Genomic DNA, 21,059 nt, shown 5'->3' with positions numbered 1-21,059 from the left:
GTATCTATATTTAAAATTTATTTTGGTTTAATTTTATAGTTGGTTTGTATTTGTTATACTGCTCTCCCTCACAACATCTTTGCCCACGGAGCCCTTAGGAGAGGGTGGACTACAAACTTGGTTTGCTGCCTACTGGGTGCAGGAGGTCAGCGGAAACCAGTCCCTGTCAGCTCTGAGTCCAGAAGATTGTCTTGTTTGCTCCACTCAGTTCTCACCTAAATATCCATTACCCTTTCAATTTGTACCAGTAGTTTATAATTTTTCTTCATTTAATATATCTAGTGTAAATTGTTCTTCCCCCTATGTGCAGTGGGCTGCTTTTACTGTTTGTAATAATTGTTCTTCACAATTTAATTCTTATGTGTATCCAGTACTTAATGCTTCAGGTCAAAGTGATCATAGCTTTCCTTTAATTGAGAGTATTAAAGTTCCAGCATCTCATTGTTGGGTTTTTGTTGGTAATAGTTTAACCCCAGCCCCTACTTGGGTTGGTACTTATTCTAATTGTTCTATGTGGAGTTTCTCTTATGCTAATACCTCCCTAACTTAACCCACTCTTTTTGGACTTGTTTGCAAACAGCAGCTTCCTCCCTCGCCTCCTCTATTGTTAGTTTTAACCCTGTTGATTATATAATGTTACATGATCAAGTGCTGTTTCAATCCCTTGCTATTGAAATGCTTGCTAATACTACAGGCAAGGGCCTCTTCTTAATTAATCAGCAGTAAATACATTAATGATTCAATATTTGTTACAATCTTCCTCATTTTGTACTAAATTTGCTGAAGTATATCCCAACTTTGCTGATAAATGCTGCGTTATTTGCCTTCTATTTCTCCTAATTTGTCCTCAATTGTTAAAGACCTGCAAACGTTGAGCTCTACTGTCAGAGAGTCACAAGAGTCCTTCCAGTTTTGGTCATGGCTCAATTGGTTTGGCCTTGCGCCCTACAAATCCTATTTCCAATCCCTGTTTGTGTCCCTTCTGGTTGGGCTTGCTCTTCTCTGTCTCGGATGTGCCTTCATTAAAGCCTGCATTCACAAGTTTGTTGCCTCGGCCTATATCGCTTCCACCCCCGAAGCGCATCCCCTCGTAGGTGGGGATGAGGAGTCGGACTCGGAAGTTTAGGTTTTCGGCCTAACTATTTCGGCCAGGGCACGGGGGCATGTTGAGATGAGTTCCTGTCTGCATCCTGTAGAACTTGCCATACCAGTATTGCCCTGGCCTCTTCGTTTGTCATTCAGTGTTAAACACATTCTAAGACAATATGCATTTCCTCACCTTTTGGGGGCGAAGCCAGACTTTAAGGCACCTGCTCCCCTACATGGTGTTAACTTCGCTTGTGCCAATCAGAAACAAACACAAACAGGTTTTGGGCCCCGTCCCCTATGACACTTCTATGATGTCATTGTGGGTACTTTATGGCCTGCCTGCCATGTGCAGGCAGGGAGAGGAGAAAAAAAAACAAATCCTGTGTATACCCGTGTATCCTGTGTATGCCCGTAACCGAGCCTGATCACCTCGAAGCCTCTCTCTCAGCTCACGTGTTTCAAACAGAGCTTCTACGTTTGCCGGTCGTTATGCGTTGGTTTGTATTTGTAAGTATCAGTTATTACTAAATGCTGCATCTTTGTTTATAAATATTGTTAGTAGATATTTTAGTCATTGTGTGTTTTAAGTTTCATTAACTCTATTAGCTAATCATACACTGCTCCCTTACCCCTTGTAATTATCCCCAATAAAACTTTTAAATTGATTAAGTTTAGTGTGTGTGTGTGTGTCTGCAGTTTGTGTGTCTGCAGTTTGCATCGTGACCCACACTCTCCTTGCATCCCTTACCAATATAGTCTGTTGCCACGTGCAGCCTGGTAAATAACAGGCCTGCATTTTCTTTCGCCCCTGTGACGGAGCGATTCTGGCGGGACCCAACTGAGAGTGCCAAATCAGGACCAATTGCTTAAACAGGGCAGTTACAGCCCTAGGCTGGGGTTTTTCCACCTCTAAGGCAAACCAAACCAGCCAGACAATAAGGACTTTGGTTTCACCCCACTGGCTAACCACAAGTCACACAAGCAATTTCCTTAGACACTCCAGTCTCCCAGTATCACCACCAGTGCACTCGTCCTGGGGATAAATGGTTATGAAAACCAACACCCCAATAAAAGAAAAAGGTTCCCTCGATCCCAAAGGACCAAGCCCCAGACCCAGGTCAATATACACATCAGATCTTACCCACAAATCACGCTGTTGCCAATCCTTTAGAATCTAAAATCTAAAGGTTTATTTACAAAGGGAAAAAGGTAGAGAAGAGAGGTAGAATTGGTTAAATGGAATCAATTACATACAGTAATGGCAAAGTTCTTAGTTCAGGCTTGCAGCAGTGCTGGAGCAAACTGCAGGTTTAGATTAAGTCTCTGGAACATCCCCCGCTGGGATGGGTCCTCAGTCCCTGGTGTAGAGCTTCAGTTTGTGGCAAAGTCCCTCCAGAGGTCAGAAGCAGGATTGAAGACAAGATGGAGATGAAGCATCAGGCTTATATAGACTTTTCCAGGTGTAAGAATCCCTTTGTCTTCACTGTGGAAATTTACAGCAAAAATATGGAGTCTGGAGTCACATGGGCCAGTCCCTGCATACTTTGCTGAGTCACAAGGCGTGTCTGCCTTCTCTCCATGGGTCCATTGTGTAGCTGATGGCTCTTTAATGGGCCATCAAGCCAGCTATGCCGGGCTAACATCAGCTTGTCTGGGACACTTCCCAGAGGCAGAGCAGAATACAAACTATAGACATTACAGAGCCAATACTTATAACTTTAACTACAAATGATACAGACATATAGACAGCATAATTATAATCAGCAACCCATAATCTGGTCTTAGACACCTTAGATGACCCCCTTTATCTAAGATTTGGTGCCACTGCAGGACCTTGGTTGCAACCCATGTTCTATATGGTCCCAATTTATATCAATAACGTCACACCAGCGAACGGGAGCAAGTGGCTATTGTCCGGAATGAGCCGCTCCAGCTGGGAAGGGAAAAGCAGCCCTGCCGGGAGACGCGCCTGCTGCTTGCTAAAGCTCCCAAGCGGATCTGGCGATGCCCAGTGCCGCAATATCAGTGCAGACGGCAATGCCTGAATGAGGCATCTGCCCCTGGAGGGGACAAATGGGGAGCTGCTTTGGAGGAAGGGGATAGAGAATAACATGAGGGCTGGTCTAATGCCTGGATATCAGTCAATGGGGTGACCTCTGCAGCCCACGAGCTGCCCTGGGCTCCCCCTTGCACACAGAGCAGTGCAGACCCAGAGGGGTTCAGAGACAGGCAATGAGAATGATCAGGGGTCTGGAAAATCCCTCTGTGGAGAGAGATTGAAAAGACTGGGACTGTCACCTTGGAGTGAACGTAAGAGGCATGGCCGGTGCAAGGATATTTTGCACCCTCGGCGAAACTTCCACCTTGCGCCTCCACCCCCACCCCCCAAGCATCACTTATTGAAAATCTTAAAAAATGAATGCAGCCTAATGTGGCATTGTTCATTAGAATTAATACATGTTCAGCTTGAGCATTTATTAATTTAATTATTTAGTCTACATATTTAATGAAAATAAATGAATAACCTGACAGTGTTGACATTGTTATTGGTTTCACTTTGCACAACATAGCCTGGATCTGAAAATAAATCACATACCTTCTACACAACACACTGTCACAGAGTCACACGTTAGAATTAATTTTTCGGCGTTTTCAGTTTAGCAAATTTAGAAACAAGTTCCTCCAAGTCCGTGCTGCGAGCAATGTCATGTTCTATTGACAAGGTCGAGAGCCCAACAAGTCTTTATTGCAACTCTGATGTCCGCATGTGTGTTTTTATCAACTTGAGCATTGAGAAGCTTCGCTCACCACTGGCCACAGAAACTGGGAGAGTCAAGAGGATGAGAAGAGCATTACCTGTGTTGGGGACACTATCGGTCAGTTTACTTGTGCATATGAGGTTCAATACATCTTGCGGCGATGCACTCTTTTGGACTCGTCGGGCAATAGCTTGCAATTCATTGCACAAGTCAAAGGCATCGGTATCTTTGGATTCACCATGTTGCAAAGCTTGCTCCAGATTCAAGCAATGTTCCATACTTTGCTTTGGTGTTGTATTTTGCAAACGGTAAACATCATATAGGAAGCCAAATACTGAACTAATTTGCTGCATCAGTGTGAATCTTTCTTCAACTGAATGTATTGCTGTGTCGATGACTGCAAAGTAAAAGTTCACTTTGAATTTTTCTTTCAGATTATAAATAGGTTCGTCATCTGCTTCATATGTGAACCACTTCCTCTTTTTTCTAATACGGACTGGATCTGGTTCAACAAGTGCCGGTACATCCAACTCCTCCGCAAGTTCACCTGCATCTACCAATGTTTTCTCAAAGTCTGCGTCACTTCTGCGGCCAACAAGAAACTTCTTGGCTTCTCCAAGTTGATTAATGGCGTCACTTATGTCGAATTCTTTCACCTGAAGTTGTTTGCTAGTCATGTTGATCTCAAACAATATGTCATACCACACAACAAGAGAAACAAGAAACTTGAAACTAGAAATGGCTTTTGCAAGAACCTGTGCATCAACTCGTGCCGTATTGCCAGATGAGCCTGTTAGAGTAGTGTCATCATAGATGTCTATCAGAGCATCATAGATGTCACCAAGCTGATAGCGAAGAGGTTTCAAGGCATCAATTTGACTTTCCCATCTTGTTTCACTCAATGGTTTAACTGTGAGATTAGATACGTGGTGTGTTAGAACTTCCCAGCGACGTGTAGAAGCTGAGAAATACATGTACACACGTTGAACTAAATCAAAGAAGGCAGTTGCCTCCAAGCAACACGTTGCAGCATCATTAACAACCAAATTCAATGACTGTGCACTGCAAGGAACAAAAAAGCCTCGTGGATTAATATCCAGAATTCTTCGCCAGACACCATTTTCTTTCCCTTTCATATTGCTCCCATTATCGTACCCTTGAGCACACAAGTTTTCTATAGGCAGTGACATCTCTTCTAACCGGTGAAGAATTGTTTCTGTCATACCAGCTCCAGTTGTCCCCGTAAGCGACAAATCCCAAGAAGTGTTCCTTTATGCATCCTGATTCAGTCTCATTCTCTGTCTCTGAAGTAGGCCTATCCACAAACCAAATGATTATGGTCATTTGTTCAACATGGCCTGCATCTGGTGTACAATCTAGAATGATCGAAAAGTATTTTGCAGCATGAGCAGATGCTGGGATTTTTTGTTTGATGGCATTGGATAGAAGCTGAATAAGCTCATTCTATATGTCTTTCCCTAGGTGACATAAACATTGAGTAAGAGATCAGGATGACTTTTCCTGAAAATTAAGCAACGTTGATTGTAATCAAAATACACCCTTTTTGGTCACCTATACTTCCTTCCTTCCTTCCTTCATATCAAAATCTACTACTTTTTATTCTACCTTGATAATATTGAATTATTGTTATTAATAAAATTTATAAAATTAGAATGGCAGATACTCCGTCATACTGGGGTATTGGGTTAGGTGGGGGAGGCGAGCAGACCAGGTTTGGTCTGTGGGGGTTTCGGTTAGGTGGGGGAGGGGAGCAGACCAGGTTGAGTCAGTGGGGTATTGGGTTAGGTGGGGAAGGGAAGCAGATGGTTTGGGTCAGTGGGGGATCTAGGTTTGGCTGGGGAGCAGAAGGGAAGCAGACCGGGTTCGGTCAGTGGGGTATCGGGTTAGGTGGGGGAGGGGAGCAGACCGGGTTGAGTCAGTGGGGTATTGGGTTAGGTGGGAAGGGAAGCAGATGGTTTGGGTCTGTGGGGGTTCTAGGTTTGGCTGGGGAGCAGAAGGGAAGCAGACCGGGTTCGGTCAGTGGGGTATCAGGTTAGGTGGGGAGGAGCAGACCGGGTTGGGTCAGTGGGGTATCGGGTTAGGTGGGGAGGAGCAGACCAGGTTTGGGGTCAGTGGGGGTTCGGATTAGGTGGGGAGGAGCAGACCGGGTTGAGTCAGTGGGGTATCGGCTTAGGTGTGGGAGGGGAGCAGACCGGGTTTGGGGTCAGTGGGGTTTGGGTTAGGTGGGGAGGAGCAGACTGGGTTGGGTCAGTGGGGTATCGGGTTAGGTGGGGAGGAGCAGACCGGGTTTGGGGTCAATGGGGTTCGGGTTAGGTGGGGGAGGGGAGAAGACCGGGTTCAGGTCAGTGGGGTATCGGGTTAGGTGGGGGAGGGAAGCAGACCGGGTTTGGGGTCAGTGGGGGTTCGGGTGAGGGGGGGGAGGGGAGCAGACCGGGTGTGGGGTCAGTGGGGGTGTGGGTTAGGTGGGGGAGGGGAGCAGACCGAGTTTGGGGTCAGTGGGGTATCGGGTTAGGTGGGGGAGGGGAGCAGACCGGGTTGAGTCAGTGGGGGTTCAGGTTAGGTGGGGAAGGGGAGCAGACCGGGTTCAGGTCAGTGGGGTATCGGGTTAGGTGGGGGAGGGGAGCAGACTGGGTTCAGTCAGTGGGGGTTCGGGTTTGGTTGGGGAGTGCCAGGGGAGCAGACCGGGTTTGGGTGAGGAGGGGGGCGGCGGATGGGGTAGGATTCAAAGAGCCGCAAGACGAAATGGGCGCTCTACTCTCCAGTCCCTGGCATGCAGCCGTGGACCAAGTCACGGTGCAATTGCACCAGGGCAACGTGTCGCACTCTGTCCTGCGCCCGGGCTGGGGAGTTGAATGCTGGGCTCTCGCTCCGGCAGGGGGGCGCGGGGCAGGCAGGACTGTGAGGCAGAGAGTTCGCGGCCCTCACGCCAACGCAGGGTCGGGAGGGTAGAAAGCTGGAGCACAGGGAGGTGGGTTAAAGCGGCTTAGCCGCCCCTCCACGCAAGAGAGCCCACAGAGCTGCCAGCTGTGGCCTCCCTCCCTTCTCTCCCCAGGGAGCAGAGCCTCTGCCCTGGAAAACCTGCAGCCTGCTCTCCAAGGAGCATCCCATGCAAGCCGGCCCCAGCTGCACCGCACTGCCAGCACAGCTCAGCCCCAGCTAGGGGACCAGACAGCAAATGTGAAAAATCGGGACAGGGGCAGGAGGGTAATAGGAGCCTATATAAGAAAAAGACCCCAAAATCGGGACTGTCCCTATAAAATCGGGACATCTGGCCACCCTAGCCCCAACGGGGGGTCTTACGCACCCCCCACCCCAGCTGCTCCACTCTCCTTCTGGCTGCTGCTGTGCAATGTACTACAAGACAGAGGAGCGAGTACTGTAATAATGTACCTACCAACCATGGGCGCCAACTTATATGGGCTCCTGGGGCTTTAGCCCCAGGAATATTCACAGTCAGGGGCTCTGCTCCAGCAATATTTGGAGCTAGGTTTCTCCCCTGCTCTGGGCTGCTGGCAGCTGCCGGGAGCCCAGAGCCTTTTAAATCCCAGCGCGGCCGGGAGTCAGAGGGCTCTGAGCTGCCCGCTGCGGCAGGGAGCCCAGAGCCCTTTAAATCCCAGCTGGGATTTAAAGGGCTCTGGGCTCCCCGTGGCTGCAGGCAGCCCAGAGCCCTCTGACTCCCGGCCGCGGCTGGGATTTAAAGGGCTCTGGGCTCCCCACGGCTGCCAGCAGCCCAGAGCCCTTTGAATTCCAGCCCCTGGCCGCTGATTGCCCCCTCCCCAGACCCCTGCCCCAACTGCCCCCCAGGATCCCCACCCCCTATCTAAGCACCACTGGTCCTTGTCCCCCGATTACCCACTCCCAAGACCCCTGCCCCCTGGGACCTCAGCCACTATCTAAGCCTCCCTTCTCCTTGTCCCCAACTGCCCCCTCCTGAGACCCCACCCAACATCCCCCCACGACCCACCTACCAGTCCCCAGATAAACCACCAGGACACCCAAGCATAACCAATTGCTGCCTGTCCCCTGACTGCCCCTCCGAACCTCTGCCCCATCCAACCCGCCCTGCTCCTTGTCCCTTGACTGCCCCCCAGAACCCTGTACCTCTTCTCCAACCCCCAAACCGCTTACTGTGCCACTCAGACCAGCGTGTCTGGCTCCGTGCAGCTCCAGACAGTTGCTGCCATGCTCCCCCATGGAGCCCACAGCCCTCTCCCACCCCCAGCACCTGCCTTCCAGATTTGAACACCTCAAAATTCAGGAGTGCTCAAGCTCGGTTTGGGCAGCTTTTACTTCATTTCTCCCAAATCAGTTTCCCCTGCAAGGTGCCAACTGAAGGTGTTGGAGAACAGAGAGATCGGGTGGCCTCCTAATGCCTGGAAAAGAGACAAAGGCCGGAGGAGGGAGTGTCAGTGCTTGTGCGGACTTCTGGGAAGTGCACGGTGTGGAAGGGGATGCTGTGATGCTTTGGAACAACTCCATACAAAGCCAGTCAGGACTCTGGGGGAGCCTCCTCTCTTGGAGCATACTGTCTCCAGGGCAAGAAGCTTACACCTTCCTGGGTCTGACCTCGGAGCATTCAGCATGCGCTTCCACATCATGCACTTTCCACAGCGAGTCTGCCCATGCTGGTCCTGGGGCAACCAGAGGTCCCTGCACCCCAACTCCGCAGTCAGATGTGACTCTCAGCCAGACAGTAAAACAGAAGGTTTATTAGATGACGGGAACACAGTTTAAACAGAGCTTGTTGGTACAGAAAACAGAACCCCTCTGTCAGGTCCATCTTGGGGGGTTCTGGGTCTCTCCCAATTTCCCCAGCCAGCTCCAAACTGACACTCCCTCCTCTGGCCTCTGTGTCTCTTCTGGACAAGGAGGCCACCTGATCTCTTTGTCCCCAACACCTTCAGTTGGCATCTTGCAGGGAAAACTGAGGCACCCACACAGTATTCAGAGAAAATATTAAGAACATTCCCAATTCATCACAACAGGTGCAACAAAATATAATACTGTATATTGAAGTAGGCAAGTGCTGCTTCTGACTTTCCACTTTTAATTGACCCTTGTAATCTTGTGGCACTGACGCATTGTAGCTTCATTTTATATCGGCTTACAGGGCGGGAGCGGGGGGGCACCACCATTTTGGGCCCCACCAAAAATTATACAAACCTGCCGCCTATGCTACCAACAGCAATCTGTACAATGAGCGATTCACAATCAAAGGACTTCACATGGCAGGAGTCAGAGAGCAACTGGGACTTCCCTGGTTTTCTGAATGGCAGGAGACAGGAGTCGGGGAGCAATTCACTGGGAGCTGGTTCTTATCACCTCCTCCTCCCTATGGTCTGCGATGGAATCAAAGGACTTCCCTAATTGCTGGCTTTGTAAATGGCAGGAGAGCAATTCATTGGGAGCCTAGTTCTCATCTACGTCCTCCCTATAGTCTGTGATCTGCAGCCTGAGCCTGCGTCTATTTTTAGGCACCGGCTTTTTAGCGCCCCCCAGATCTCGGCGCCCTAGAGGGCTACCTAACTTGCCTAGTGCTTCCACCAGCCCTGGTAAGAGGGGATGTGTTAAGAGTTTATAAATGCCTGACGGGGATAGAGAAGGGGGATGGGGAGCTTCTGTTCTCCCCACCTCATAACACGAGAGCAAGGGCCATTCAGGGAAGTGAGAAGAGGGGAAATTCGGAACGGAGCCAAGGAAAGGCTGTTTCACACAATGTGCGATTAGCCGGTGGAACTCCCCACCACAGGAGTCCCTGAGGCCACGAATATAGGAAGTTGCAAGGAGCGACTGGACATTCCTATGGATGATGAGAACAGCCAGAGGGATCATAGTTAAAGGGCACAAATGTTTGGGAAGAGAGAGAAAACCTCCTGCTGTGGGGCTTCAGCCCAGCTGAGTATTAGAGACCAGGACGTGAGGGCAGATTATCCCCCGGCTGCCACTGCAGGGCTCTTCCACTGACCTCTGCAGCATCTGGCTCTGGCCCGTTGGAGCCGGGATACCAGGCTAGATGGGCCTCAGCTCTGATCCCGTCTGTGCTGTGCAAGTGCCACGTTACTTGTGTCTCAGCCTGGCCAGCACCCGGTTTTGCCTCTTCAGAGGCTGAGCTGCTCCCGGGGCAGACTGAACCTGTCAGAACCTACCAGGTGCATCCTGCCCAGTGCTGCCTCCTCCGTCCCTCGACCCTGCGACACTCGCGGGTTCTCCTGACAGCATCAAGGCGGCTCCGCGTTTCCAGAACCTGCTTTATTCCGGAAACGACGTACAATCGGGTTCTGCCCCCGAAGGCTTCCAAGAGTCCATGCGGGATGGGAATGGAGCTTCCATTGTCCTTATCCATCCTGTCCTGGTGCAATTGGGATGTTTATAGCGGGTAGCGCCGCAGCCGGGGCCCCATGGTGCCAGGTGCTGTACACACATCCAGCCACAGCACAGCCGCTGCTCCAAAGTGCTTTCCCCAGTTCCGACGCTCTGTCTGCTGGAGAAGGGGGGCCATGTGCTGGGTTCTCGGTGGTGCGGCCAGAGCTCTCCCCTCCCTCAGGCACACGGGTGTCCCGCGGCTTCCAAACTCGCTCCGAGTTGCAGGGAGCTCTGAGATTGGGTGTTTCTAGGGGCTTAAGTACACGGGGAAATTGAGGGTAACAGCTCCTGTGGAATCGCTCCCCATCCGGACACTCTGCTCTGGAATAATCAGTGCGCTTCCAAAGAGAACAGCGATCGCCATCAATCCCCCCGGGGCCAAGCCCTAGGGATTCTCCACACGGCTCCCGATACCAGCTATCCCCGCACAATCCCCGGGACGCTGGCTGAGATCCCTGCGGCGCTGATTTCTTCTTGTGCCTAGACCCGCCCCAGGGCACTGGCTGGGGTGATCCCACGCGGCCTGGGGCTGGCACAGGAACGGCTGGGCGAGGTCTCTGCCGGGGGAAGCGTTCGAACCAATGGGCTCCTGAGTTCTCCCAGTGCTACGGGCCCAATGCTCTGCGCCCCCCAAACGGGGGTGTAGAGGGCAGTTTCCATGGGAACGGCCGGCTGGGACTTGACACAAGCTCTAACTACCGGCTGAACGTCGCAAAAAAGGGCCTGGAACGTCCCGGCCCCTTCTCCAGTCAGGCCGCCCTGGCTGCCTAAGGGGGCATAATGGCCCCCTAGGAAACATCTTCCCATCCAGGGGGCTCCCTGTCAGTGTGGGGCTGGAAAAGGCTCTGCTCCCAGCCCTGAGGGAGGGGGCAGATTGGGGGCGTAGCCGGGGTGCCCTGCGCTGGGGCTATTCCCTGCCCCCCAGGCCCATAGGGGGCAGAGCGCACTGTGCTGTACGTGGACCATACACGAGGCCCCTTCCCAGGCTCAGGGGGGACTAGCAGCCCTGATGCTGTGTGCTGGGGGCAGTGAGGGTCCTCTACACCGAAGGGGGCACGCGAGCTGATTTTCAGTGACACTCACACTGCCCCGGACCTGGCCACCAGTCTGGGGGGCTCTGCATTTTAATTTAATTTTAAATGAAGCTTCTTAAACATTTTAAAAACCTTATTTACTTTACATACAACAATAGTTTAGTTCTATATTATAGACTTAAAGAAAGAGACCTTCTAAAAACGTTACTATGTATGACTGGCACGTGAAACCTTAAATTAGAGTGAATAAATGAAGACTCGGCCCAGCACTTCTGAAAGGTTGCCAACCCCTGGTGTAACCACATCCCAGCACCAGATTCCCCTGCCTGGCGCACGATCAGATGGTTTGACGGGTGGGGAATGTTTTGTCTGAGGCTGTGGCTACACTTGCATTTCAAAGCGCTGCCGCGGCAGCGCTTTGAAGCGCTAAGTGTAGTCAAAGCGCCAGCGCTGGGAGAAAACTCTCCCAGCGCTGTCCGTACTCCACCTCCCTGTGGGGAATAACGGACAGCGCTGGGAGCGCGGCTCCCAGCGCTGGGGCTTTGACTACACTGGCGCTTTGTAGCGCCGCAATTTGCAGCGTTGCAGAGGGTGTGTTTTCACACCCTGCTGCAGCGCTGCAAATTTGTAAGTGTAGCCAAGCCCTGAAGCAGCAGGAGAAAGGCACAAGGGGGGTAACAAGCATGTTGTGAGACACACAAGCTGGGACGTCAGGTGTTTATCCCGGATGGTTTGTCTCAGTCTGGAACTGTCGGGGTCCATTGGCAGAGGCAGACGTGTGGCCGTGTCCCTGTGGCATCTCTGGGCGCTGGCACCGGGCTGCATTGGCGATAAACCTGGCCGAGCGCCTTGGCCACTGCCCCGACTCTGGGCTGTCTGGGCACTTCGGTGGAGGTCTGCCGGGCCGGCGACCCGCCCAGAGCCGGGACAGCACACGGAGCCGACGAACGCCAACCCCACGTCCCCGCCCCAGACTGCTGGAACTCGGGGGGCCTCAGGGCAGCCTGGGGCTGGGCTGGCAATGCCAGTCACAGCACATGCCCCTCCCAGCGCTGCCCACGCAGGAAGCTTGGGGCAGTGGGAGGGTCCCTCGAACTAGCAGCTGCGCCCCCTAGAGGCCAGAGCAGAGCATGGCTGCCTGCCCCCAGCGGAAGCTCAAACAATAGGGGACCGGGGGCAAAGTCAAGAACGCTTTAGCCCAATTCCCAGAGCCGTTCCCGGGGCCCCTTCCCAGGCTCAGCGGGACACTAGCAGCCCAGATGCTGCGTGCTGGGGCCAGCGAGGGTCCCCTCCCCTCCCCCCAGCGCATCTCTGCAGCACAAGGAGTTTGCTCCGTGAGTCTGTTTCTAACCCTGAGGGTTTATTCCCCATCCAAGCGCCGGGCACAGGGGTGAGCCTCGCCCCATGCTCTGCGGGAGCAGGTGAAGGTCACGTCTCATCACAGCCTCGCACCACTGCCAAAGCTGGCAGCAGCCCCAGTGCAGCACCAGGCCTGGAAGGAGCATGTGTGTGTGTGGGAGGGGGTCTCAGCAGGTGGGGGCAGGGGAGAGCTCACCCCGGCAGCTGTTCTCACTCGCATGCGTGAAGTTGGCTTTCCCGGAGCTGGGCTCGTAGCCATCGATGCAGGTGCAGTAATAACTGCCAGGCACGTTGGTGCAGTTTGTGTTACCTCCGCAGTCTGGCGGGCTCGGCCCCAGACACTCGTTAATATCTATAATGCAAGAGGGGACGCTCTGTACAGTCCTGGCAGGGAGACGTTCCCCGTAACACCCCCCAACCCCCGCACTGAGCTGGGTGATGGGACGCAGGAGACGGGGCCCTGAGCGGTTAGTGATTAAGGGCCTGATTCTCGGTTACTCATTTCTGCTGCTGGAATGTCGGAAACAGCCCCCCCTCCCCCGAGCCTCCTGTCACAGGTATGGGGGGTTCGGCCCCACAAACACCCAGATCCCTCATGTGAGGGGAGGGTGGGGAGACTCCCCCTGGGGCTCTGGGCTCCCTGTGTGTTTGGGGGGGGGGGGAGGGTGACAAGCTGCCTCTCCTCTGCCCCCTCCCTCCTTGGATCCCTGCAGGGCGGGTGGGGGGAGTACAGCCAGGGCTGCCCCATTCTGCTCCCGTGGGGCCCCTCTGCCCCTGCACACCCAGGGGCTGATTAGGGCCCAGGCTGGGATTTAGACGGGTCAGTGTGATGGGCCCCCCTTCCCCCCGTGCCCAATTCACGGAGCCCAACACTCCTGACTCCTGCTGCTCACTCTGGAGGCCCCGGTTCGATCCCCAGGAGGGCGGCCCTCACCCGAGCTGCTGCCCCCCTCATTTCCCAGCCGGGCTGAGCACCCCCAACAGGCCCTGGAGTCAGTGGAGTTGGCTGCTCCGGCCCTTAATGCCCTGCTCTGTCCCAGCCCCCCCAGGACAATGTGGGAGCCCCGTTACCGTCACAGGTCTCTGTTGGGTCGGTGAAGAAGCAATAGGGGACCGGGGGCAAAGTCAAGAACGCTTTAGCCCAATTCCCAGAGCCGTTCCCGGGGCCCCTTCCCAGGCTCAGCGGGACACTAGCAGCCCAGATGCTGCGTGCTGGGGCCAGCGAGGGTCCCCTCCCCTCCCCGCAGCGCATCTCTGCAGCACAAGGAGTTTGCTCCGTGAGTCTGTTTCTAACCCTGAGGGTTTATTCCCCATCCAAGCGCCGGGCACAGGGGTGAGCCTCGCCCCATGCTCTGCGGGAGCAGGTGAAGGTCACGTCTCATCACAGCCTCGCACCACTGCCAAAGCTGGCAGCAGCCCCAGTGCAGCACCAGGCCTGGAAGGAGCATGTGTGTGTGTGGGGGGGTCTCAGCAGGTGGGGGCAGGGGAGAGCTCACCCCGGCAGCTGTTCTCACTCGCATGCGTGAAGTTGGCTTTCCCGGAGCTGGGCTCGTAGCCATCGATGCAGGTGCAGTAATAACTGCCAGGCACGTTGGTGCAGTTTGTGTTACCTCCGCAGTCTGGCGGGCTCGGCCCCAGACACTCGTTAATATCTATAATGCAAGAGGGGACGCTCTGTACAGTCCTGGCAGGGAGACGTTCCCCGTAACACCCCCCAACCCCCGCACTGAGCTGGGTGATGGGACGCAGGAGACGGGGCCCTGAGCGGTTAGTGATTAAGGGCCTGATTCTCGGTTACTCATTTCTGCTGCTGGAATGTCGGAAACAGCCCCCCCTCCCCCGAGCCTCCTGTCACAGGTATGGGGGGTTCGGCCCCACAAACACCCAGATCCCTCATGTGAGGGGAGGGTGGGGAGACTCCCCCTGGGGCTCTGGGCTCCCTGTGTGTTTGGGGGGGGGGGGGGGGGAGGGTGACAAGCTGCCTGTCCTCTGCCCCCTCCATCCTTGGATTGATGCAGGTGGGTGGGGGGGAGTACAGCCAGGGCTGCCCCATTCTGCTCCCGTGGGGCCCCTCTGCCCCGGGACACCCAGGGGCTGATTAGGGCCCAGGCTGGGATTTAGACGGGTCAGTGTGATGGGCCCCCCTTCCCCCCGTGCCCAATTCACGGAGCCCAACACTCCTGACTCCTGCTGCTCACTCTGGAGGCCCCGGTTCGATCCCCAGGAGGGCGGCCCTCACCCGAGCTGCTGCCCCCCTCATTTCCCAGCCGGGCTGAGCACCCCCAACAGGCCCTGGAGTCAGTGGAGTTGGCTGCTCCGGCCCTTAATGCCCTGCTCTGTCCCAGCCCCCCCAGGACAATGTGGGAGCCCCGTTACCGTCACAGGTCTCTGTTGGGTCGGTGAAGAAGCGATTCCCATGTGGCTGGTATCCATTCAGGCAGGTGCAGTGGGTGCTGTTCACACATTTGGCGTTTGCTGGGCACAGATGGTTGTTGCAGTCCCCAGTGGTACCTGCAGGGGCGGGAACAGCTGGGCAGGGTCAGCCAGTGCAGAGCGGCTCCTCCCCCCCCCACCAGTGGGATCGACTCCTTTCACACGCCCCATTCGCTGATTTTCATCCCTGGGCGCCTGGCAAACAGCTCCGACGCCATCCACCGCCTGGCCACAAGCTGCCCTCGGCTGCACAGGACGCCTTGGCTCCCCCGGGTGCCCCCGGCACAGACAGGCAGAGCCCCCGGAGCCGGGCGTCGCTTCAAGTGAAACGTTTTCGATCTCACCCCATTTTTCTCCTTCTTGTTGCTGTCGTCGTTACTCTGGTTAGTGTCAATTTCAAACCAAAACTTTTTCGTTTTCAAAATTATTTCATCTCCCCCCCTCCTACCCCCAGTGCATTTTTTCCCCAAGTAAAACCAAACACTCCTCTGAACCGAATCAGCATTTTCTGGCAAAAAATGGTTCCCTGGTAAATCCCTGCCCGGCTCTGCTCAGGATTGACTGAGAGTGGAATCAGGCATGAGGCTAGTTTGGATCCTGAGCTGCCTCCCATGACCCAGATTGTGATCTGCCTATGGGGGCTCCTGGATCCTTTAGCTGCCCCGTGTTTGGGGCTCCGCTGGGATCTGTCCCTCTGACCAGCGTGATGGGAAGGATCCCAGCGCAGCTTAGCCGGCTGCAGGGCTTGGGATGGGAGCAGACAGAGCAGGGTGGGTGCAGCATGGGGGGACCCCAGTGAGTCAATGGGAATTTGCCCAAATGCCATGTTGGGATTTGCAGCAGAGCTGGGCTTGGGGCGCAGAGTCTTGATCCCAAACACCCCCCAGCTGGGCACGTGGGTCCCATGTTTCAGTTCAGCCTGATTTTGGAGGGGGGGTTAATAACCTGGCCCTTGGCTACAAAGGGGATCTGCCCCTCACTCCAGCCCCCAGTGTAGAGCCCTGGGCCCCAGGGTCTATTCTCTGCTGGCCACGGGGCTGGGAAGGGAAGGGGAGGGCTACACAGGGGCCTTCTCCTCTCCCCTGCACGCACCCACTGTGCTCTGTAAACCCACCCCAAGATGCCCACGCCAAGGGGCTGCTCCCGGCTCCCCAGACCCCTGACTTTGCTCTCCTCCCACAAGGGAACGGGGCTGGAGGGTGCGGGGAAGCTGGAGACCCCGGGCAGCCGGGAGCGCTGGGGAAGGTTAGCCAGGAGGAGTCAGTCTTACCTTGTGCGCCATGATTCTGGGCCATGGTGCCCCACAGGCACAGGGCGATGCAGAGCCCTGGAAGGCAGAGACAGGGTGAGGCCCCTGGGCAGATGGTAACCGCCACTCAGCTGCACACACCCCCGGCCGCCCCAGTCCTGTCAATCCCGGGCCAATGGCCAGTCAGGGCCCTGCCGATGGTGGAATTAAAAATGCAGAAACCTGGTGCGCTGGGAAATCAGCCCCAGCTGGGATCCCTGGTCATATTTTTTTTAACTGGTTCCAGTTGGGAACTGGGCTTTTGGCCAGGGCAACTGGGTCTTTTATTGTGTGTATGAGCAACAAAGACCAGGAGCCCCCATTGTCAGGGAGGATGGGGAAACTGAGGCACAGTGAGGGATAATGACCAACCCAAGGTCACCAGTGCGTCCATGCAATGGCCAAACCCACTTGGAAAGGGGAAGCACTGGGGCGGGGGATGGGGCACAACACAGGCTGCTGTTGATCTGCTTTTCACTCAGGTATCGACCCAGATTCGCCCCCTCCTGCTGGTGTTTATTTAGAGCCTGTTGCTCTGAGTCATTAACCACACGCGGGTGCGAAGAACCAGATGCTAAAGGACCCGAGTGCCCGAGGTGCTGTGCAAAGGGGAAGCCCAGCGGGCTGGGGAACCCCATTGTGCTTTCCTAGGACGGGAGCTAGAAAGGGGGCGCGGCTTTGAAATTCAGCTCCCGCCGATCTCCCCCGGGGAGACTCCATGGAGGACGAGGGAGCTGGGGAGGCGACGGCATCACAGGTCCCCTGGGAGCGAAGGCCAAGCCATTAATTCCGAGAGTCTAAGGCCAGGACGGGAGCAGGCTGATCCGGCCTCTCGCACTGCACGGGCCAGAGAATGACCCAGGGATTCCTGCATCCAGCCCCTAGCTGGGGATGGAGCTAGCACAGAGCTTGAGAGGGGACAGCCCGCCTGTGCGACTCCACATGATGGAGACGCTGCCACGTCCCAGGGCAGTCGGCCCTGAGGGTGACGTCCCCTCCCCGTTAAAACACGAGCCGTCGCCCTGCCCTGAGAGGGGACGTGTTGGCTATTCGGGCTCTTTCTAACAGGGGCAGCAGCAGGGCCTGTTCCCAGGCAGCCCCAGCCTTGCTGGGACACCCCCCACCCCACCAGGGCGAAGGGCTTTGCCCCTTGGGGGCCTTTCTTCTGAGATGGGCCATTGGTGCGGGGGCAGAGCTAGGAATAGAACCCAGGAGTCCTGACACCTACCCCTGCTCTAACCACTAGACCCCACTCCCTTCTCCTCTGAGCTGGGGATAGAGCCCAGGAGTCCTGATGCCCAGCTTGGAAGCAGGGCCAAACTCATTTCATACGATGCCTGTCAGCAATTTTTAATCTCCACCATCGTGGGCTAGACTGGAGCACAGGGGACCTGATCCCCAAGGCCAGTCCAGCCCCCCAACACCTTCCCCTGCCCCCATCAAACCTGTGTTCACAGAGCGGCACTGAACAGCCTCAGCCACTAGGGGGCGCCACAGCCCCACGCCAAGGCCACAGCCCCAGGGTCCATGCTGGGCTGGGACTGGTCCCGCAATTGGGATTCAGATGGGGGTGGGGCAAGAGTTTCTGTGCCAGGAGCCCACCCAGTTTCTCACCCCCAGAGAGCTAGAGGGGTCTGGGCACTGCCCAATGCCAGTGCATCATGCGCAGCCAGCCCTCCTCCCAAAGACACCCAGCCTGCTGGGTGCCACCCTGAGCCTCACTCTGATCGGAAGGCTCTGCCTTCCCCCCCCCCCCACACCCTAAGACTATGTCCCAAGAATCCCCATAGTGCCTTAGCCGGATAATTACCCACACGCCAGAGACCTGCACTGCACGCGCTAGTGTTCACATGCACACACACTCCGGCATGCACACAAACGTGCAGATGTGTGCTCACGTCTGTGAACAAGTACAGATGTACATACCGGGGCACCCACACACAGATGCACGGGAACACACGTGTGCCGCACGGGCACAGAGGTACAGACACGTATGTTCACACATACCAGCAGCCTGCTGCAGCATCAGATGCAGGAACAAGCAGCCCCCAGGACCCTCCCTGCTTCTCAAACACCAGCCAGGCCGGAATGGAGGGAGAATCCTTCAAACCCTCCCGCCGGCAATGAGCTGCTGTGACTCTGCCCAGAGAGACGTGATCGTGGGGCCCTGAACCCTCTACCCCCCGCAGGGATGTGGCCAGAATCCTCCATGCAGCCCCCCACCCCTCACCCCAGTGCAATCCTCTTAGCAGAGAATCAGTCCTCTCTCCCGCCCTGCTCCCCACAGCGCCCCCTGCTGGGTCAGCCCAGGACTGCAGTAATAATACTCCAGTACTTCAACCAGGGCTTGCTGCTGCTGCTGCTGCCCTTGGGGTCCTGGGTAGCCGGCAGGAGCCGCGGTATCGCGCCACCCCCAGGCTGCCCCCTCAGACGGCAACGGCCGGGCGGTGACCACTACCAGTGAGCACCGTCCCCCTCCCACCGCGCCGGGAAGCCGTGAATCATGGAACAACCTCGGCCAAGAGCTGACGCAGGCACTCGAGAGACCCGACTCCCCCACCTGATGGATTCCCACCTGGCCCCCCTCGACCCCTGCATCCAGCCTGCCCCCCTTGACCCCGGATTCCCACCTGAACCCCCAAACTAGCCCCCCTGCTCTCTGGGTCCCACATGCCCCCCCCCCCAGACCTCCTGACTCCCACCTACCCCCCGGGTCCAACCTGTCTCCCCTGCTCTCTGGGTCTGAACTGCCCCCTCCTGGGTCCGACAATCCCCCACTACCACTTTTTTCAGTACAGCTACCCTGGATCTAGCACAACCCCCACAACCCGATGGGGACTCATCCCATCTCCTGTGCTCCCAGGTACGATCCAGCACCCCCCTTCCAGATCTGCCATCACCACAGACACACCCCACCTCCCCTGACGTTTTAAGGCTCCATTGGGGGGAGGGGGGTGATGAGCCATGTTGTGGCCCCCCCCCCCCCCCGGGAACGTCTCAGGCTCATGTCTGAGCCAGAGGCAGGAGCACAGAATAACTGTCCCTTTGTCCCATCTGACCCCTCCAGGCCTTGGTCAGCAGCTGCCTCCCAATGGCCAAGAACATTTTCCCAGGGGGCAGAAGGGGTGAAAAGGAACATTAAGGGGGGGCGGGGTGTCAGGAGGCCTTAAAGGGACAGTGCGCAGCTAGCCAGGGCCCCGCCCCCCCCCCCCACCAGCCCTGATCATGCCCCTCGGCAGCCACAGCAGAGACACCCCTGGCTCTTCGGGGTCGGGGGATCTGAGCATGGAAAATTTGGGAGCGGGCTGGGGGTCAGGATTGGGCCCTTGCCGAGTAGAAGGGGCCAGGCAGGTGAACGAGAGAGGAGCTGGGTGAGGGGCAGAGACCCAGAGTCCAGGAGAAGCGCCCAGATCCGGCTGCAGGTCTGTGCAGAGTCACCCCAGGGAGGGATCTGACCCACAGCCTGGGTACAGGAGAGGCCACGCTAACTCCTGGGGTGCCTGGGGGACACGGCGGGGGAGCAGCACCCAGACCAGACCTTTCACCCCCAAGGGACCCATGGTGCTTGGCACCATCAGCCAAGGGGGTGCAGGGTGGGGGGCAGAGTCTCCTCTCACTGCCCCCGGGAGTCACCCCATTGTAAACCAGGCCCAGTTACTGCCACCTGAACAGACACTCTTAGTTTTCCTATCCCATGTGCGGGTGTAAATTTGAAGTAACCCTGCTGTGAAATGGTGTAAGGGAGGGATGTGCCATCCCCACAACCTGCATGGACTGTCAGAGACCGCCCGCACCTCCGACACAGCCTCATTGGTACCATCTCAGCCCCGAGGATGCCCCGCCCCCGAGGTCAGTCTGGGGGGTGGAATCAGAGCTCTCCCCCTCCCCCCGGGGTGCTGGAGGAACAGAGGCTGGCGCTGAGAAATGATCCCAGGACAATTGAGTGATTCTCCCCCTGACGCAATGGAAAGGGCCCGACTCCTGCAGCCGCGGTCCCAGACAAAGTGCAGACAGTCCCTGTCTCTGCCCTCCCCCACGCCGGACAGACGTGCGCTCGCCCTGGGGCGCTGGATCAGAGCCACCGCAGAGCCCGGCTGCTGGCGGGAGGGAGGGATCTGGGCTGGCGTCAGCCTGGGCCCAAACTCCGGGGCCAGGGCTGCCCAGAGGATTCCGGGGGCCCGGGGTCTTCGGCGGCGGGGGGCCCTTCCGTTCCAGGACCCACCGCCGAAGTGCCCCGAAGACCCGCGGCGGGGGCCTCCCCGCCGCCGAATTACCGCCGAAGCGGGACCCACCGCCAAAGTGCAGCCGGGTCTTCGGCGGTAATTCGGCGGAGGGGGGTCCCCCGCCGCGGGTCTTCGGGGCACTTCGGCGGCGGGTCCCGGAACGGAAGGGCCCCCCGCTGCCGAATTACCGCCGAAGACCGAGCTGAACTTCGATGGCGGGTCCCGCTCCGTCTTCGGCGGTAATTCGCCAGCGGGGGGTCCTTCCACTGGTGAAGACCGGGAGCGAAGAAGCTCCTGCGCCCGGCCCCGCAAGAGTTTTCCGGGCCCCCCGGAGCGAGTGAGGGACCCCGCTCCAGGGGCCCCGAAAAACTCTCGTGGGGGCCCCTGTGGGGCTCGGGGCCTGGGGCAAATTGCCCCTCTTGCCCCCCCCTCTGGGTGGCCCTGTCTGGGGCAGGAGCACATCCCAAGGGGGGAGGGGCTGGGCTGACGG

The 21,059-nt window shown here is 56.4% G+C and overlaps 2 protein-coding genes across 8 annotated transcripts in view; one reads left to right on the top strand and one right to left on the bottom strand.

The window, feature by feature from the left end:
• Positions 1-21,059, top strand: part of LOC120391382 (adhesion G protein-coupled receptor E5-like) — a 1,047,477-nt gene that overhangs the window by 454,305 nt on the left and 572,113 nt on the right. The gene's annotated exons all lie outside the window — the stretch shown is intronic.
• Positions 1-21,059, bottom strand: part of ADGRE5 (adhesion G protein-coupled receptor E5) — a 291,623-nt gene that overhangs the window by 97,319 nt on the left and 173,245 nt on the right. For 5 of the 6 annotated variants that reach the window (XM_039514962.1, XM_039514966.1, XM_039514964.1 and 2 more), the window contains exons 3-5: positions 15,002-15,154; positions 14,122-14,277; positions 12,822-12,977 (exon numbers count right to left, since the gene is read on the bottom strand). In XM_039514962.1, the coding sequence (XP_039370896.1) occupies positions 12,822-12,977; positions 14,122-14,277; positions 15,002-15,154 (465 nt within the window). Of the gene's footprint in view, positions 1-12,821; positions 12,978-14,121; positions 14,278-15,001; positions 15,155-16,328; positions 16,386-21,059 lie in introns of all 6 variants that reach the window. The other variant, XM_039514972.1, reaches the window with a different exon arrangement.

Source organism: Mauremys reevesii, linkage group 25 (assembly GCF_016161935.1).
Source record: "Mauremys reevesii isolate NIE-2019 linkage group 25, ASM1616193v1, whole genome shotgun sequence".
Lineage (NCBI taxonomy): Eukaryota > Metazoa > Chordata > Testudines > Geoemydidae > Mauremys > Mauremys reevesii.
This window is presented reverse-complemented; position numbering and strand designations above follow the sequence as displayed.